The sequence below is a fragment of the Arabidopsis thaliana genome, chromosome 5, assembly GCF_000001735.4.
Source record: "Arabidopsis thaliana chromosome 5, partial sequence".
NCBI classification, from domain to species: domain Eukaryota; kingdom Viridiplantae; phylum Streptophyta; class Magnoliopsida; order Brassicales; family Brassicaceae; genus Arabidopsis; species Arabidopsis thaliana.
This window is the reverse complement of record NC_003076.8, coordinates 6,458,749-6,472,989: the sequence shown is the minus strand read 5'-3', so window position 1 is coordinate 6,472,989 and position 14,241 is coordinate 6,458,749. Positions and strand designations below refer to the sequence as shown.

The window sequence follows — 14,241 nt, the reverse complement described above, 5'->3', positions numbered from 1 at the left end:
ATTTGTTGAGAATCTTTAGATGGTACATTTGTCAACAAACAAAGTTTATAAGAAGCAGAAACTTAATGATAATATTGTTATTCTCTTTAATGCCTTACGAATTCATACAAATCACCATAATAACAACATAAATAAGAAACAAAGACAGCGAGGTAGTTTAGATAAACACCAAAAAAGGGACTCAAAACATGAAGAAGCAAAAGAGAAGAAACATCAAACTTGAAGAAACAAGGCCATTAACTCCGAACGCGAAAGCTCCTGAGTTAGAGGCCGGAGAATAGCTACCCTCCGGTGTGCTAGTAGTGAGGACAACAACAATCCAATTATCATCAGAACCAATACCAATACCAGTGAACTTAGAATCATTCAGGTCCTTGGAGTACTGTGACATTGTGAAATTGGTCAAGACAAGGCTAGGATCAAGGTTGGGAACACAAGCTGGCAAAATCGCACCGTCTCTAGTTACGGTAGGGTTGAGGCGGCATTTTGAGAGGAGGTTAGGCAAGTTTGGGAATCCAGGTGTGGTTCCAGGGACAGAGGCTGAGCCAGTGGTGTTTGTGCAAGGTTGGTTCTTGAATTGGTCTGCGATTTCGTCTGCTAGACATTCTGCGTTGTGGTTGTGTATTAAGGTTGTTAGGTTTAGTGATGCTCTGTAACTGTTGATGCCTGTAAGAAGAACATCTTCTTCATCTGTGTATATCAAAAAGAAAACAGAACACACACAAAAATCAAGATCCGATTCAAAAAGATTCGAAACAGAACAGAACACACAATGACACACAAATCAAGAACCGAACTAAGCTTGAATTAAGAAGATTCAACGATTTCAGACCAGATCTAGGTAAACAAATTACGATCGATAGAGTTCAAGAACCTAAATTGAATAACCAAGAAGACATTGACGGGAAATGAGAGAGTTAATTACCGGCGGTGTCGGAAAGAACAAGAGGATGAAGGGAGAGAAAGACTGAGAGAAGGAAGAGTAGATGGAGCTTGGAGATCGCCATTGATGCAGAGAAGTTCTTCTTCTTTACTTCTTTTATGATCTTTTGGTGATGATGAATCTTTTCTCTCTATTATTTATGAGATTTTTTAGTTGTTTCGCCTTGACTCTTCAAAGTCGTTTGCTTTGTTTTTTTCTTTTTCTTCTTTAGTTAGTTCTTGTCCACTCGTTTTGATACACGTAGACAATTAACTAACTTACCAAACGCGGTCGTTTTAATTGGATATATTTTTCTTCATTTAAATTTAAGTGTGTAATTATGACCATTTATACTTGATATTGATATGAATATATGGATAGAAGTTTTACCACATTTTTTTTTCACAACCATATACAAAACATTTATTCCTCGTTTATTTATTTTTTCAGAAATACAAATAAATTCAGCAAAGACTTTTAAGTTTTAACTCTTTTTTTTCTTACACCATATTCATCAATTATACTTGCATGGCATGAGACGACAAGAAGATTCTAAATTGGGAAAGTATATCTATATATCATAAATAAAAAAAGCTTAACACTATTTTCTCCGGCAATTTTGAATTTTCCTGATACAAGTCTCCAGTAGGATATGTCATTGCAAGACAGATCAAGACAAAAGATCAATTTCTTAAAATTATGAATACAAAATGATAACTGGTGGTGTATGTGACTTGATGAAGACAGGGTGGACCAAATCCTTCCAAAAATCAACTAAAATGTAATTCCATGCAACACTCTCCTCTTCTCTTTTATCTCCCCCTCTCTGCCTACGCGGCTCCACGGGGCTTGACTAGGCACGTTTAGCTGCTAGGAGTCCATATTCTTAGGGACATTGGCGGTTCATTCCTGTTTGTATGGGTTTTGCGGGCTTATAAAAGGGTTTTCTTATTTACTCAACTCACACACACTTGGTAAGAGGAAACTTTATAAGAAAGGCGATTTGCTCCAATTAATATATTGTTATTCTCTCTTTAATTGATTGCCACACGAATTTATTAAAAATTTCACCATAATCACGTCATATTAAGAAAACAAAGACAACGAGTTGTGACTCAAAACATGAAGAAACATCAAACTTGAAGAAACAAGGCCATTAACTCCGAATGCAAAAGCTCCTGAGTTAGAATAGCTACCCCCTGGTGTGTTTGTAGTGAGGACGGTAACAAGCCAAATACCATCAGAATCAATACCAACTCCAGCTCCAGTGAACTTAGAATCATTCAGGTTCTTTGTTAAGACATTGGCGAAACTGCTCAAGTCAGGGGTCGAATGATGCTTAGGAGCACAAACTTGCAATATCAAACCGTCTCTGGTTACGTTTGTGTTGAGGCGGCATTTAGCGAGGAGGTTAGGGAAATTTGGGATTCCAGGATCTGTTCCAGGGACTGAAGCTGAGCCAGTGGTGTTTGTGCAGGGTTGGTTCTGTAATTGGTCTACGACTTCGTCTGCTAGACATTCTGCGTTTTTGTTCTTTTTTAGGTTTGTGAGGTTTACTGATTCTCTGTATTGGTTGAATACTGTAAATAGAAGGTTTTCTCCATCTGTGGATATCAAAAACAGAACACCGAAAGTATAGTTTAGTTAACAACGTAATCGCCATTGATCAAGATCTAGGCTTGAATGAAACAAGATTTGACGATTTTCAGACTAGAACTAGATCAAGAAACCTAAATTGAAAAATCTAGAAGATCTTGGTCGGAATGAGAGAGTTTACCGGTGTTGGAAAGAACAGGACGATGAAGAGAGAGAAAGACTGAGAGAAGAAAGAGTACTAGATGGAGCTTGGAAATCGCCATTGATGCAGAGGCACTTTTAGCTTTAGGTTTGCTGATGATACTTGGCGATGAATCTTCACTTATTTATTAGAGAATTTGGCTCCTTTTCGCTTGACTATTCAAAGTCGTTGCTTCGGTTTAGTTCTTATTGTCCACTCGATTTGATGCCGCGTAGACAAAAATAACGACCCCATTAAGATGTCGTTACTCGTTTTAGTGGGGTATTTCTTTCCTTTTGTTTTTTTTTCACCAAGTAGGAAGTTTCTTTCCTTCATTCAAATTTAAGAGCGAAATTATGGCCATTTAATACTTGATATTGAGTTCTACAAGACTACAAGTTTGTTCAAAAAAAAAAAAGGTTCTATCAGTTTGTTTTTTTTCTCTCTCACATAATAAATCAATGTTTAAAAAATTTATTTAGATGGTAAATAAACATTGGTTTACTGGTTTAGGCGTTCAAAATTAGTATTAATCGGTTAAATCAGTCAAATTGACCGATTTAGTGCCTGATTTGTTTTTTTTTTTCTTTTCGATATAACATCATCTTGAATAAGTGAAATACTTAAATCAAAGTAAGATAAACAAAATATTTAAGTACTAAAATTCTAAATTATGAATTAATTATTCTCAACTTTTTTAGTTTTAAGACTAAATTATTTTATTTTTATATATAAAAGTGTGAAAATATAATAAGTTTTAAATAGATAACATTTTTAAAATTTCATATTTTATAACCAATGTTTTGATAGAAAATTGTAAAAAAATATTTAAAAGTAAGAAATAATGTGCTATCGCCTAGACTCCGATTACTCGCTCTGGGTGCTAAGTCTCTATCGAACACCTAGTTACCGCCTAACGATTTTTTGAACATTGGAATAAATATACAATTAGTTGAATCCACCAAACATTTATTCTTAGTTTATTTATTTTTTCAAAAATACTAATAAATTCAGCAAAAACTTGAATTTTCTTTCTTATCTTACATCATCATCTCCATTATTTGCATGACATAAGATAGGAGACTAAATTTGACCAAAAAAATAAAATAAAATATAAGATAAAAATAAAAATAATAGACTATATTGCGAAATTACATTAATATTATTGGTTATTGGTCAACATTGCGATATTATATTCCTAAGACCATCCCCATTGGTCATAAAAATAAAAGAATTTAAAGAATCGATATGAGATATGTGTCTTCCTAGAGACATTTAAGACCTTGTAACGTTTGTTTAAAGACTCTTTTCTCCGTATGTCTTCTTTTTAATAGTTAGTTTGTTTTTGATATTAAAATATTTAATATTTTGGTTTTGAAACATTCAAAAAAATAGTTCAGCAATGAGTATGCTCTAAGAAAAATATTGTTAACACTATTTCATCCGGCAAATTTTGTGTATCTTTCCTTGACATAGGTTTCCTCCAGCAGAATATGCCATTGCAAGACAGATCAAGACAAATAGACAATAGAGGAACGTCTTAAAATCTGAATACAAAACAAAAACTGATGTTGTATGACTTGATGAAGATAGGGTAGAACAAATGATCCTTCCAAGAATCAACTAAAATGCAACTCCATGGAAACTCTCTTATCTTATCTTGCGAAAATGGTGGCTTCTGCTGACTGCAGAATCTCCCTCTCTGCCCCGTGCTGCGTGGCTCCACGGGACTTGATTAGGCATATATAGCTGCTAGCTAGGCTCCATATTCTTAGTTACGTTCATTCCTGTTTGTATGGGATTTGATTTTGGGGCTTATAAAAGGATTTTTCGTATTTACTCAATCACAATTAGTAAGAGGAAACTTTAAGAAAGGCGATTTGCTCACCATAATCACAACATATTCAAGAACCAAAGACAACGAGGTGACATAAAAAACACCAAAAAAGGGACTCAAAACATGAAGAAACAAAAGAGAAGAAACAAGAAACTTGAAGAAACAAGGCCATTAACTCCGAATGCATAAGCTCCTGAGTTAGTAGTTGTTAAAAGAGAATAGCCGCCTTCCGGTGTGTTTGTAGTGAGGATGACAACAACCCAAATATCACCAGAACCAATACCAATTCCAGTGATCTTAGAATCATTCAAGTTCTTGAGTACGACACTGTTGAAATTGCTCAAGTCAGGGTTCTTATCATGCTTAGGAAAACAGACTTGCATGATCACACCGTCTCTGACTACGGTTGTGTTGAGACTGCATTTAGCGAGGAGGTTATTTCCAGGGACTGGAGCTGAGTTATTAGTGTTTGTGCAGGGTTGGTTCTTTAGTTGGTCTACGACTTCGTCTGCGAGACATTCTGCGTTTTCGTTCTTTGTTAAGGTTTTTAGGTTTAGTCCTGTTCTGTATTTGTTGAATACTGTAAGAAGAAGGTCATCTTCTCCATCTATGGTTATCATAAAAAAACAAAACACACACACAAAAACGGATAAGCAAACCACTGAATAGCAATCGGAAGTGTAGATTTAGTAAACAACGATCAAAACCAAGAAGATCTTGACGGAAATGAGAGAGTTACCGGTGCCGGAAAGAACAAGACGATGAAGGGAGAGAAAGACTGAGAGAAGACAGAGTAGATGGAGTTTGGAAATCGCCATTGATGCAGAGGTTTTTTTTTTTTGCTTAAGGTTTGTTGATTTTTGGCGATGAATCTTCACTTATTTATGAGAAGTTGGTCCCTTCGCTTTCACACTTCAAAAAGTCGTTGCTTCGGTGTAGTTCCTATCGGCTCGATTTGATGGCTGCAGACAAAAAGTCAACAACAACTAACTCATTCAACGAACTCGTTTTTTTGATGATATTTAAGTGGGAAATTATGGATAGACCATTATTAGTTGAATTTAACAATAATTTTTCTTTGAGTATTTATTTTTCCCATTACCTTAGGACTATGTCTCCTTCGTTTGAACTTTTGTTTCCGGGGAAATCTTGTTGTTTGCCGACTTTGCTTTCCGTTAAAATCGGGATCTGTTTCCTGTTAAAGTCTTTGGCTAAGTTTCTGGTTTATCAGGCTTTGTAAACATGTTTGGTTTGATTAATAAAATTCCAGTGAAAAAAAAAGATTATATATTTTTTAGAAATACAAAATTGATTCAGCAAAAAAACTTGAATTTTTTCTTTTCTTACACCATCTCCATTGATTATATTTGCATGGAGATAGGAAACTAAAATGGCGAAAGTATATTCTAAGAAATCAATTTCTCTTTCAATTTTGAATTTGCTTGACATAAGTTTCCAGTAGAATATGCCATTTGCAAGACAGGTCAAGACAAAAGAGCAATGTCTTAAAATCTGAATACAAAATAAAAAAACTGGTGGTGTATGTGACTTGATGAAGATAGGGTGGACCAAATCCTTCCAAAAAATCAACTAAAATGCAATTCCATGCAACTCTCTTCTCTTCTCTTTTATCTTCCCCTCTCTTCAAACCCTTCAAGAGACAATCTTTCCTGCGAAAATGGTGGTCTCTGCTGACTGCAGAATCTCCCTCTCTGCCCCTAGCTGCATACGTAGTAGCTCCACGGGATTGACTAGGCACATTAAGCTTGGCAGCTTCTGCAATGGTGAGCTCATGGGGAAGAAGCTCAACTTGTCTCAGCTTCCAAACATTCGTCTTCGATCTTCTACTAACTTCTCTCAGAAGAGAATTTTAATGTCTCTAAATAGTGTAGCTGGGGAGAGTAAGGTAACAAGTTTCAACCTTTTCTGGTTCTGCTTCTTATTCTTCGATTCTTCAAGCTAATCAAAAGTGCCCTGCACTGCATTAATTTGTTTATGTCAACCACCTCCAGGTACAAGAACTTGAGACTGAGAAAAGGGATCCAAGGACAGTTGCTTCCATTATTCTTGGAGGTGGAGCAGGAACTCGACTCTTTCCTCTCACAAAACGCCGCGCCAAGCCTGCCGTTAGTTGCTTCTCTGTTGCAAAATTTCCAATATTGCTGAATAACCTGCAGCAGAAAGTATAATTAATCGGTACTGTGCATGTATTGCAGGTTCCTATCGGGGGAGCCTATAGGTTGATAGATGTACCAATGAGCAATTGTATTAACAGCGGAATCAACAAAGTCTACATACTCACACAATATAACTCAGCATCATTGAACAGGCATTTAGCCCGTGCTTACAACTCCAATGGACTTGGCTTTGGAGATGGCTATGTTGAGGTTTGATATTCTGTCTTAATCATCCATTACGAGCCAAACTGGTTTGATGCATCTGAGGCAATTGTTTGAAAAAATTCAGGTTCTTGCGGCCACTCAAACGCCAGGAGAATCTGGTAAAAGGTGGTTCCAAGGTACAGCAGATGCGGTTCGGCAATTCCATTGGCTTTTCGAGGTAGAAATCAGACTTAAACTAGCTTATCATCACATCAATAGACAAGCGGTCCAACATTCTTTTCATAGGATGCAAGAAGCAAGGACATAGAGGATGTATTGATCCTTTCTGGAGATCACCTCTACAGGATGGATTACATGGATTTTATACAGGTGAGACAAAATTACTTGAGCTCATGTCCTTCATCAAGAGGTAGTTACTCTCCGAGACTCATGCCATGAACTTCAATCTGCAGGATCATCGGCAGAGTGGCGCGGATATAAGCATTTCCTGCATACCAATAGATGACAGGTGAATGCAAAAGAGTATATAGATCCTTTCATTTTTACCCCAACTTATCATACTGAATCAAAGATCATGATTTCTTATAGTCTCTTTCTATTTACATGGTAGACGTGCCTCAGATTTTGGGCTTATGAAGATAGATGACAAAGGAAGAGTTATCTCATTCAGTGAAAAACCTAAAGGAGACGACCTGAAAGCAATGGTATGTTTAAAACTTCGGAAAATCATTTTTGAACAATAATAGCATCTCGGAACAAAACCTGAAGATTGTTTTAACCTCGGGGCATCCTTAGGCAGTAGACACAACTATTTTAGGACTTTCCAAGGAGGAAGCTGAAAAGAAACCATACATAGCTTCAATGGGAGTTTATGTTTTCAAAAAAGAAATACTGTTAAATCTCTTGAGGTAACACCGTTAGTTCTACTGTATATTCTGTTACTGCATTCTAAGAACAATGCAGAACAAATATCTTGCAACTGTTTTTGAAATCAGATGGCGTTTCCCCACAGCAAACGACTTTGGTTCAGAGATTATACCCTTCTCAGCTAAAGAATTCTATGTGAATGTCAGTAACATTCATATTAAGCACACATTTAAGTCCAATGACTAACGTTATATCAAGGGATAACAAGATTTTTTGAGCAGGCTTATCTCTTTAATGACTACTGGGAAGATATAGGAACAATAAGATCTTTCTTCGAGGCGAATCTTGCACTCACTGAGCATGTAAAGACAAATATTCTCCCAGACAACTTTCTTTTCCAAGATATTGTTCACAATCATATATAGTTGTTATATTAAATATAACTTACGTCTACACCTTTTAGCCTGGGGCATTTAGTTTCTACGACGCGGCAAAACCAATATATACATCAAGGAGAAACCTGCCACCATCAAAAATAGACAACTCTAAGGTAAGTAAAACCAGCCATGATATTTCCTTTTAGTTCTATGTATTTTGGTGTTGGTCCATTTTCTTCAGGATTAACTCTTAAGTTTATTACATGTGAAGCTCATCGATTCAATCATTTCTCATGGAAGCTTCTTAACCAACTGCTTGATTGAGCATAGCATTGTGGGAATTAGATCAAGAGTAGGCAGTAATGTTCAGTTGAAGGTAGGCAAAACGAGTATCTTTCTAAATCATAATGAAAGGACTAGACTCTAAGACTGTATGATGATCTAAAATTATGGAAATTCTAGGACACTGTGATGCTTGGGGCAGATTACTACGAAACTGAAGCAGAAGTTGCAGCACTACTTGCTGAGGGAAACGTTCCCATTGGAATAGGAGAGAACACAAAAATTCAGTAAGACTAACTATCAACTTCACATGGTTTACCTTAGAAACAGTTCTCATTTGTGAAGTTTCCTCATTCCTTCCTTCATTTCTTCCTACCTTCTTCTTTTCCCTACAGAGAATGCATAATAGACAAGAATGCTAGAGTTGGAAAGAATGTAATCATCGCAAACTCGGAGGTAAAAAATTTCTTTTGTTTAAGAAAAAAAAATGGACCCATCAGACATACAATTCTTCTTTTGCTTATCTCATTTCCACTAATGTGATGATTTGCAGGGAATACAAGAAGCAGATAGGTCATCCGATGGATTTTACATCAGATCTGGCATTACTGTAATCTTGAAGAACTCAGTAATTAAAGATGGAGTTGTGATATGATACTTTTAAGATCTAATTGTAAGAACTGAGAACTAAAAAATGCAGAGCATAAAAGTCAACAATAAATTACAAAGAAATTTATTTGATAGTGATGACACTTCACATATACTCTTCCCATGTACTTAACTAGTTACATTAGGCTGTGGTGTCTGGACTCACCAGTAATGGTAGTCACGGAAAAAAAAAAGGAGAAAACAAAGGCAATAATGCAAAATTTTTATACTGAGATAGTTAAGACTGTACCTACAACATCATTTCCTCGCAGCTGAACATAAGTTCATTTTCGTATCTTTGCAAGACAAATCTTTCCTCCGAGGTGATCAGATTAGCGACAATGCACTTCCTGTCAGAAAAGGGTTTTCGACCAGCTCTTCCAGCTCGGTGCAGATAATCTGTAACCGTTTGTGGGAGATCAAAGTTAAAAATATGAGTTGTTTCTGGTAGATCAATCCCTCTTGCTGCAATATCAGTAGAAACAAGAAGAAACCCTCCTCCTTGCCTGATTTCCTATGGCAAATCATGAAGGTTAGTAACAAAAAGTAAGCATCTAGGATAATTATCCGCAAACAATAAAACCACGTACTGTTAGTGAAGCTGCTCGTGAATTGAAATTCATATCCCCCTCTAGTAGGAGGATCTCCAGCGAGCCTTTATATGAAGTTTTTAGGAATTCCATTAGTAGAGTTGTAGATGGATCATTTCCAGCCTTTTTTGACTTCTCAGACTGAAAAGAAGAATCAGAAAATAGTGTTAAATGGTTAGATTAACTGAAGTAAAAAGGGAAATAGAGGTTTCCAATACCTGCTCGCCGACAAAAATGATAGCTGATTCAGGTGCATCAGACTCTAACAAGGCAAGTAGTACTTGATGCTTGTTTGTCTTCTCACACATCTGCCAAAGTAGAGATTAGATGTACTAACAGATGCATATAATGGAAAAATAAGTGGAACAAGTTATGTCTTACAACAAATCTGTGAAGAAGGCACAACGGCATGGGCATGATTGCGCTAACATGAACATGGACAACATCCCTCTGCAGAAATATATAAAAAGGGACAATTGACTTGAAAATCATTTGGTTCAGAATTGTAATTTTGTTATATAGACCAAATCCCGAACATAGTTGACAGCAAAAGAATCATTCATAAGCTAACCTTTGTCCACTTTTGTTGTATACAGTCATGCACAAAATGTTTATGCTGGGGAATAGAAGCACTTGCAAAAACTGTCTGACGTTTATCGCATGAAGAAAATGATGTCAAAAGCTTCCGCACAGAACCAACTTGCTTTGATGAGTAGAATAAGAAATCAACCTATCAAAGTGACCATTCAAATATATTCCTGGGTGAGAAAATGTTCCGAGAATGATGTTCAATATCCAGAACAGCCTCAATCATTTCCCAAGGAGAATAAGCTGAAAAGTACAATACATAGTTGAGAAAGTTTTTACCTCATCTACAACAAGAACTCTCACCGAGTCAATTCTAAATATGTGCTTTTCTAGCATGTGACACAAACTTGCTACCGTAGCAACCAAAATTGCTGGTGGCTCAGCCTGAAAGAAAAGTTAAACTTGCTGACTAAGTCACAACCTAATCTATCTAACTTAATAAGAAACCGAACTATCAAAATCCAACCTTTAGCCAGCTTTTGTGCCTTCTTAGCGTCCCTCCATCTAAGAGAGCCATCACAGTACATCCTTTCACATCAATCTCCGATTTTGCAGCCAACATTCGAGCAACTTTTGTAACCTAAACCCAAAGAGCCAACAATTTCAAGTATGATCAAGTCAATAATAATCAAAAGCAATGCCTGCTACACTTACTTGCATACCGAGCTCTCGAGTGGGAACAACAATAACAGCTTGCACAGAAGATCGTTGAGGGTTTATAAGAGAGAATATGAGTAAGAGGTAAGTCAATGTCTTTCCTGAACCTGTCTAAGATTACCAAACAACACACCAATATTTAACCAAAACAGATAATCGAAAGAGAGAGACATAAAAATAGAAGATATGGATTAGAAAAAGGACTTGAGCATGGAGGATGCAATCACGGCCTGTAAACAAAGTAGGAAGAGCTTCTCTTTGAATATCCGTGGGGAAGACAAATCCAATCTCCTCCATTCTGCATCAATTCACAAAATTCGAATTTTTAGTACTTGTCAAAATTCAAAATTCAAAATTCTACAGAAATAAAAGGAGAGAAACGAAGCTTGCCTGTGCAAGATATGCTCGGGCACAAAACCTTGGCAGATTTGACGTAGAGTCAATGGCACAGTTGTTTCAGTGACACTATTGCTTTCGATTTCAGAGCTAGTTTCGGCGACGGCTTGGAGGTTGATAATCCGGGAACTGGGGGATGATTTGAGAGCTCTTCTAGTGGAAGTAGAGTGGAAGAAACTGGGCTTTAGTGTTGAGAAGACGGAAGCATATGAGATTTTAGGGAAGAAAGCGAGATGAGGAACATTAAGAAGCTGCGACGCCATTTTTGAGTTTGAGCACCTCCGGAGTGAAGTGGAAATCGGAAACGAAGGATAATGAATTTGTTTTTTCTTACTTACAGATAAAAAACTCTGTTTTTACTTTGTCAAATTTTAGTGCTTTCTTTTTTATTGGAGGAGCCAAATTTATTGATATTTAAATTGAGAAAAATGTTATTTAATACCTGAACTTTTAAAAAGTGGTCAAATTAACCGTGAACTCTTGAAATAGCCGTTTTATACCTTAACAAAAAGTTGACTTCTAATTTAACCTATAAGTTATCGTTGATCAGGGCAAATCGATTCACCGTTAACACTTCTTAACAACGCTCCTAACAGCCATTACAAAACATGGGCTAACAGTCGTTATCGTTGGTTTAAGGACGAAAACAGCTGTTAGTTACGCAGTTAGGAAAGTTGTTCATGACTGTTAATGGTGAGTCGATTTGGTTAGGTCAACGATAACTTATAGATTAAATTAGAAGTCAACTTTTTGTTGAGGTATAAAACGGTTATTTTAAGAGTTCACGGTTAATTTGGCCACTTTTTGAAAGTTCAGGTATTAAATAACATTTTTCCCTATTTAAATTGTCAACAAAATCCGAAGTTGGAACTAGAAAATATGAACCTGTTCAGTGTACACTATACAAAAGACTGATCATAGTAGATGTCATGAATCTTTTCTTATCAACCTCTACAAAATCATAAACCTGTTCCAAAGAGATAATGGTTCATACCAAAAACAATTACTTTGATAACCTAAGCTAACTTACTATTTACTTCTTTTTTATTTCTTTGGCTCCACTTTTCTATGGTTTTGTACCATTGCCATTGGAAAACCAAGCTGGCGAGTCTTATTAGACCACCAAACATAACTTCAGTGAGTGCAAGCCAAAAAGATCCCTGAGGGGACATGCCGGTGCTAGCAATAGATAGTAAGAAGCCAATAAAATGGCATGTCACTGTGAATTTTCCTGCTTTGATACCATCAAAACATATTTTGGCTACTTCATTGGTTTTCATTGAGCCAGATGATGCGGCTATGATTGAAGTTAGCTCTGGCCTCTTCTTCAGTTCTAATAAGATCGCAAACAAGAAAAATCAATTAACCTCTCACCATGAATCTGAAACATCAAACATCTATATATTTTACATTGCTTGCTGAATTAATGCATTTGTTGTCTCCATCTATATTTTCTTCAAAATAGTATCACAAGATTCAAAATTTAAGCAGAAGCAGAACATGATCCACTTTTGTTTTAAATATCACTTTAGTTTCACATACTAACTGGTGGTAACTGATGCAACAATAGACACTAGCTCTTCCTAGAGGAACATATTCTTGCTAGCTTTCACCTCATGATACAAGCTTTCAGTAACATAGTAGAATTATACAGTAATGTGTTTTGTAACTCAGGACCATTTACTCCTTTATATAGTCTGTCTACAACTCTTACTGAACCAGAACTGGCAACTATTCTGGAGGTTAATAAGCGTTATCCGCTCAGTATAATGAGGCGCCTAAGTGTCAATCCACGATCCTAGCTTTCATGTGGTATAGTTTGTCATAAAATTTATCTTAAAAAAAATGTAAAAGATTCATTGTTTACCTTGTTCAAACCCGGGTGTATCAGTGTCAGGAGGAAACAAGAGAGTCACATGAATGCCATCAGAAATAACTTCTTGCTGCAATGCTTGCGCTAAACCCTGAAGCCCAAACTTGCTCGCTGAATATGCAGTGTAACCATATATACCTGCCTGAAAACGTAAAAACACACGATACATCACAAAGTGCTCTCGACTTCCACAAGTGCTTCCATTTTTACAAACTCAATTCAACAATTACCAAACTGCTTTAAATTCTTAATCTAATCTGCGAGTTATGATTCTATGATACGGCGTTAAGAGTGATAGAGATACGAACCTGACCAGCTTGAGAGGACACAAGAGAAATGGAAGCAGGACCACGACCTTCCCTAGCTTTCATAGCAGGTAAAGCCGCCTTAATCACATTGAAGCTCCCAGTCAGATTCACATCAATCATAAACTTAACCTCCTCAGGACTCTGTTTCTCAAGCTCTTTCCCAATAAACACGCCTTGATTAACAATCAACACATCGATCGGTCCCGATTCATCAATCGCTTTCGAAACGGCGTCGTAATCGCGAACGTCCGCAGAGAACGTGGCGACCTCGACACCGGTAGCTAGCTGGATGGATCGTTTGGCTTCGGCGAGCTTTTCAGTTGAACGAGCGAGGATGGAGACTTTAGCGCCTTCGGAGACGGCACGGTGAGCGAGAGCGAGACCGATTCCGCTTGATCCACCGGTGATGAAGACGTGGCGAAACTTGATGGGGATCGTGACGGATCTTGGCCGTACGATGAAAGATAAGATGATGAGAAGAGAGACGATGAAGAGAATGAAGAAAAGGAAGAGAGAAAAAATTGCCGCCATTGAAACTCTTCTTCACTTCACACTAAGCTCTCGGATTTGCTTATTGGCTCATCGAAGAAAATGAAGACCATAACAAACAAATTAACATTAATTAAATAACCGAAATATTAAATAATCTCGTATTGAATCCACCGCCATTTATAACATAAATTATATGACGTATGAATCAAAATGAATAATTAGAGCAATAAACAACAAAATGTTGTAGAGGAATCTTCATCAATACTGTTTTATTTTTATTTTTAT

The 14,241-nt window shown here is 36.7% G+C and overlaps 6 protein-coding genes and 1 long non-coding RNA gene across 11 annotated transcripts; 1 reads left to right on the top strand and 6 right to left on the bottom strand.

Annotated features, from left to right (window-relative positions):
* On the bottom strand, window positions 1–1,163 carry AT5G19250 (Glycoprotein membrane precursor GPI-anchored). The gene is made up of 2 exons (NM_121930.5): window positions 926–1,163; window positions 1–690 (listed from the first exon to the last, which is right to left on the bottom strand). Exons 1-2 carry the CDS (start codon window positions 1,005–1,007, stop codon window positions 182–184), a joined length of 591 nt encoding a protein of 196 aa, NP_197426.1. The 5' UTR covers window positions 1,008–1,163; the 3' UTR covers window positions 1–181.
* A 190-nt stretch (window positions 1,164–1,353) lies between these two features.
* Window positions 1,354–2,918, bottom strand: AT5G19240 (Glycoprotein membrane precursor GPI-anchored). Its single transcript, NM_121929.3, has 2 exons — window positions 2,700–2,918; window positions 1,354–2,526 (listed from the first exon to the last, which is right to left on the bottom strand). Exons 1-2 carry the CDS (start codon window positions 2,779–2,781, stop codon window positions 2,009–2,011), a joined length of 600 nt encoding a protein of 199 aa, NP_197425.1. The 5' UTR covers window positions 2,782–2,918; the 3' UTR covers window positions 1,354–2,008.
* Window positions 2,919–4,141: 1,223 nt separating this feature from the next.
* AT5G19230 (Glycoprotein membrane precursor GPI-anchored) lies at window positions 4,142–5,797 on the bottom strand. 2 transcript variants are annotated; one of them, NM_001343594.1, is made up of 3 exons: window positions 5,639–5,797; window positions 5,276–5,498; window positions 4,396–5,143 (listed from the first exon to the last, which is right to left on the bottom strand). In NM_001343594.1, the coding sequence occupies exons 2-3, from the start codon at window positions 5,352–5,354 to the stop codon at window positions 4,653–4,655; spliced, it is 570 nt and encodes a 189-aa protein (NP_001331010.1). In that variant the 5' UTR covers window positions 5,355–5,498; window positions 5,639–5,797; the 3' UTR covers window positions 4,396–4,652. The 2 variants fall into 2 exon arrangements, with proteins under 2 accessions (NP_197424.1, NP_001331010.1); NM_121928.5 differs by lacking the exon at window positions 5,639–5,797 and having other exon boundaries at window positions 4,142–5,143; window positions 5,276–5,463.
* Window positions 5,798–6,158: 361 nt separating this feature from the next.
* APL1 (ADP glucose pyrophosphorylase large subunit 1) lies at window positions 6,159–9,166 on the top strand. The gene is made up of 15 exons (NM_121927.3): window positions 6,159–6,442; window positions 6,549–6,662; window positions 6,753–6,923; window positions 7,003–7,095; window positions 7,164–7,247; window positions 7,331–7,386; window positions 7,489–7,582; window positions 7,674–7,786; window positions 7,874–7,946; window positions 8,027–8,107; window positions 8,209–8,295; window positions 8,394–8,498; window positions 8,585–8,691; window positions 8,800–8,860; window positions 8,958–9,166. The coding sequence occupies exons 1-15, from the start codon at window positions 6,215–6,217 to the stop codon at window positions 9,057–9,059; spliced, it is 1,569 nt and encodes a 522-aa protein (NP_197423.1). The 5' UTR covers window positions 6,159–6,214; the 3' UTR covers window positions 9,060–9,166.
* Window positions 6,641–9,026, bottom strand: AT5G19221. 2 transcript variants are annotated; one of them, NR_143286.1, is made up of 7 exons: window positions 8,911–9,026; window positions 8,724–8,793; window positions 8,194–8,265; window positions 7,658–7,713; window positions 7,482–7,570; window positions 6,839–7,365; window positions 6,641–6,707 (listed from the first exon to the last, which is right to left on the bottom strand). It is a non-coding gene; the product is annotated as an other RNA (long non-coding RNA). The 2 variants fall into 2 exon arrangements; NR_143287.1 differs by lacking the exon at window positions 6,641–6,707 and having other exon boundaries at window positions 6,837–7,713; window positions 8,911–9,021.
* AT5G19210 (P-loop containing nucleoside triphosphate hydrolases superfamily protein) lies at window positions 9,124–11,722 on the bottom strand (the record flags this gene model as incomplete). 3 transcript variants are annotated; one of them, NM_203083.2, is made up of 10 exons in its annotated part: window positions 11,278–11,722; window positions 11,092–11,185; window positions 10,885–10,998; window positions 10,697–10,810; window positions 10,510–10,614; window positions 10,214–10,372; window positions 10,024–10,092; window positions 9,861–9,950; window positions 9,643–9,783; window positions 9,124–9,566 (listed from the first exon to the last, which is right to left on the bottom strand). In NM_203083.2, exons 1-10 carry the CDS (start codon window positions 11,544–11,546, stop codon window positions 9,303–9,305), a joined length of 1,419 nt encoding a protein of 472 aa, NP_974812.1. In that variant the 5' UTR covers window positions 11,547–11,722. The 3 variants fall into 3 exon arrangements, with proteins under 3 accessions (NP_974812.1, NP_197422.2, NP_001330950.1); NM_121926.2 differs by having other exon boundaries at window positions 10,885–10,994; window positions 11,278–11,599; NM_001343593.1 differs by having other exon boundaries at window positions 9,303–9,566; window positions 10,885–11,185; window positions 11,278–11,625.
* Window positions 11,723–11,929: 207 nt separating this feature from the next.
* TSC10B (NAD(P)-binding Rossmann-fold superfamily protein) lies at window positions 11,930–14,214 on the bottom strand. The gene is made up of 3 exons (NM_121925.4): window positions 13,465–14,214; window positions 13,151–13,298; window positions 11,930–12,616 (listed from the first exon to the last, which is right to left on the bottom strand). Exons 1-3 carry the CDS (start codon window positions 13,993–13,995, stop codon window positions 12,300–12,302), a joined length of 996 nt encoding a protein of 331 aa, NP_197421.1. The 5' UTR covers window positions 13,996–14,214; the 3' UTR covers window positions 11,930–12,299.
* Between the last annotated feature and the right edge of the window lie 27 nt (window positions 14,215–14,241).